General features: G+C 33.6%; 1 protein-coding gene across 1 annotated transcript; it reads left to right on the top strand.

The window, feature by feature from the left end:
- The first annotated feature begins 585 nt into the window (after window positions 1-585).
- LOC116135881 (probable glutathione S-transferase) lies at window positions 586-2,012 on the top strand. The gene is made up of 2 exons (XM_031421589.1): window positions 586-946; window positions 1,620-2,012. Exons 1-2 carry the CDS (start codon window positions 635-637, stop codon window positions 1,992-1,994), a joined length of 687 nt encoding a protein of 228 aa, XP_031277449.1. The 5' UTR covers window positions 586-634; the 3' UTR covers window positions 1,995-2,012.
- The last annotated feature ends 281 nt before the right edge of the window (window positions 2,013-2,293 follow it).

The following is a 2,293-nucleotide window of genomic DNA, read 5'->3' as shown; positions in this document are numbered from 1 at the left end:
AGTTTTAAAAGAAATTATAAACGTGGAAATTAAAACACCACTTGAAATACTAGATTTTATAAAAAAAAGGTAAATTCTTTTTCAAATGCATGGATAGCTTATAGAATACTGTTAACTATTCTTGTTACTGTAGCTTCAGCAAAAAGAAGTTTTTCAAAATTAAAGTTAATAAAATCTTATTTGCGTTCAACTATGTCACAAGAAAGATTAGGTAATTTAGCTGTATTATCAATTGAAAAATATTTGGTTTTTAAACTTGAATATAAAAATTTAATTAATGATTTTGCATCTCAAAAGGCAAGAAAAATAAATTTGAAATAATTTTTTAATATATACTTATATTATTAGAAGGCTCCTAAAGCAACTCTTGTCTAGGGTCACAAATGTTCTTGAGACGGCCTTGATAAAATTGAATTGAATTTTCTTAGGAAAACAAATATATATTTTGGGTAGGATAGGGTTTAGGGTAATAAAACAAAGAAACTTATGTAATATTTTCCACACGCCGCCGGCCGCCAAAATTAACCTTAATATTCAATTAGTCAAATTGCCGTCCGGTGCCTTTTGTATTTAAGTATCTGGAAATAGGACTAGGCAAGTAGGAAACTCACTAACAGAAGCAGCAAAATTATAAATGGCAACACAAGTGAAGCTCTTGGGATTCTGGTGCAGCCCCTTTTCGTTTCGAGTAGAATGGGCTTTGAAGCTGAAGGGTGTTGATTACGACTACATTGAAGAAGATATCTTTAACAAGAGCTCCACGCTACTGGAACTGAATCCAGTTCATAAGAAGGTTCCTGTGCTTGTTCATGATAACAAAGGCATCTCTGAGTCTTTTGTTATTCTTGAGTATGTCGATGAGACTTGGGAACAAAATCCATTGCTGCCTAAAGATCCTTATGAAAGAGCCACAGCACGTTTCTGGGCAAAATTTGCTGAAGAGAAGGTAACTATTCTATTCATTCGTCTTGTTGTTAATTTTACAACTCTTTTGCAGTTGAAATTTTCTTTAGATTAGAAGAAAAATTAGCCAAGATCTCTAAACGAATTCGTTTTATAACTTGAAAATTTTATGAGATTAGAGTATCTTCAGAGCAAACGTTGCAGTTAACCAGAAAATTTACCCCATTATCTTTAGAAGAAGCTACTGCAACCTTATCTGGTTTCCTCTGTTACACTGCCCTTTGGCCCACTGTCTTCTTTTGTTTGTTGTGTCTTTGCTTTCTCATTCACCAACAACACCTGTGAATTGTAAAAAATGTATGGAGCTCGCTATTGTTATTATAGAATCACATGTATTTTATATATTGAATCTAGTTTCTATTAATTCAGATTTTAGATAATCCAGTTTGTAAGTTGCTGTTTTACTTTCTCTGCATAATTTATCTCTTCGAGATACTGTAGAATTGGAGAAGAGTTGGTGGCGAAGCATTATTCCTGAATAGATTAATTTTAATGAATTTTTATTCACCTAGTTTTTCATCGCCTATTTTTGCCCATGTTTCTGTTAATTTCTAACACGCTAAGGAATACATCTCATCAAAATTGAATAAATAATTTTAAGAAATGATCCATCATCCGTATATAACTTTATGACTGTTCTGTTATGGTTGGTTTAGCTTTTGGATGCTGCATGGACTGCAATGTGGTCCAAAGGAGAGACAAAAGAGAAGGCAGTGAAAGACTCAATAGAAGCATTGGAAAAGATAGAGGGAGAGTTCAAAGAAAAGAAGCATTTTGAAGGAGAGAGCATTGGGTATTTGGATTTGGCAGTTGGATGGATTGCTTACTGGCTACCCGTCTGGGAAGAAGTTGGGTCTGTGCAGATTTTTAACCGGGAGAAATTTCCAGCCATTACCGGTTGGATGGCTAAGTTTCTCAGCCACCCAGTCATCAAAGACAGCCTACCACCCAAAGACAAGATGCATGTTTACTTCGAGGGGCGCAGGGATCCCATATATAACTACTTCAATCCAAAGCCAGAGGATAATTAATGCTCAAATCAAGCTTGGAATGTAGTAAAAATATTACTTAGAGAAAGTGTTATTTTTATGCTAAAAGTCTTGAATTGGTAATGAAAGAAATGGAGGCTGTACTTATAACTTAATGCTATATATCTACTGTTTTCATCGTATCCTGTGGTTCATGTCCCATAAGTAATCTAGCATCAACTTTAGCTTCAATATCAAATATGTCAATCTAAATTTGTGTTATCATATATATTTATTTTTAAAATTACAGTTTTAGGATAATTAGATAGAACATTTTTCAAAGGCAGAGCTTATTAACAACC

Source organism: Pistacia vera, unplaced genomic scaffold, assembly GCF_008641045.1.
Source record: "Pistacia vera cultivar Batoury unplaced genomic scaffold, PisVer_v2 Contig304, whole genome shotgun sequence".
Taxonomy (NCBI): Eukaryota; Viridiplantae; Streptophyta; class Magnoliopsida; order Sapindales; family Anacardiaceae; genus Pistacia; species Pistacia vera.
Note: the sequence above shows the minus strand (reverse complement) of the source record. Positions and strands in the feature narration are given on the sequence as shown.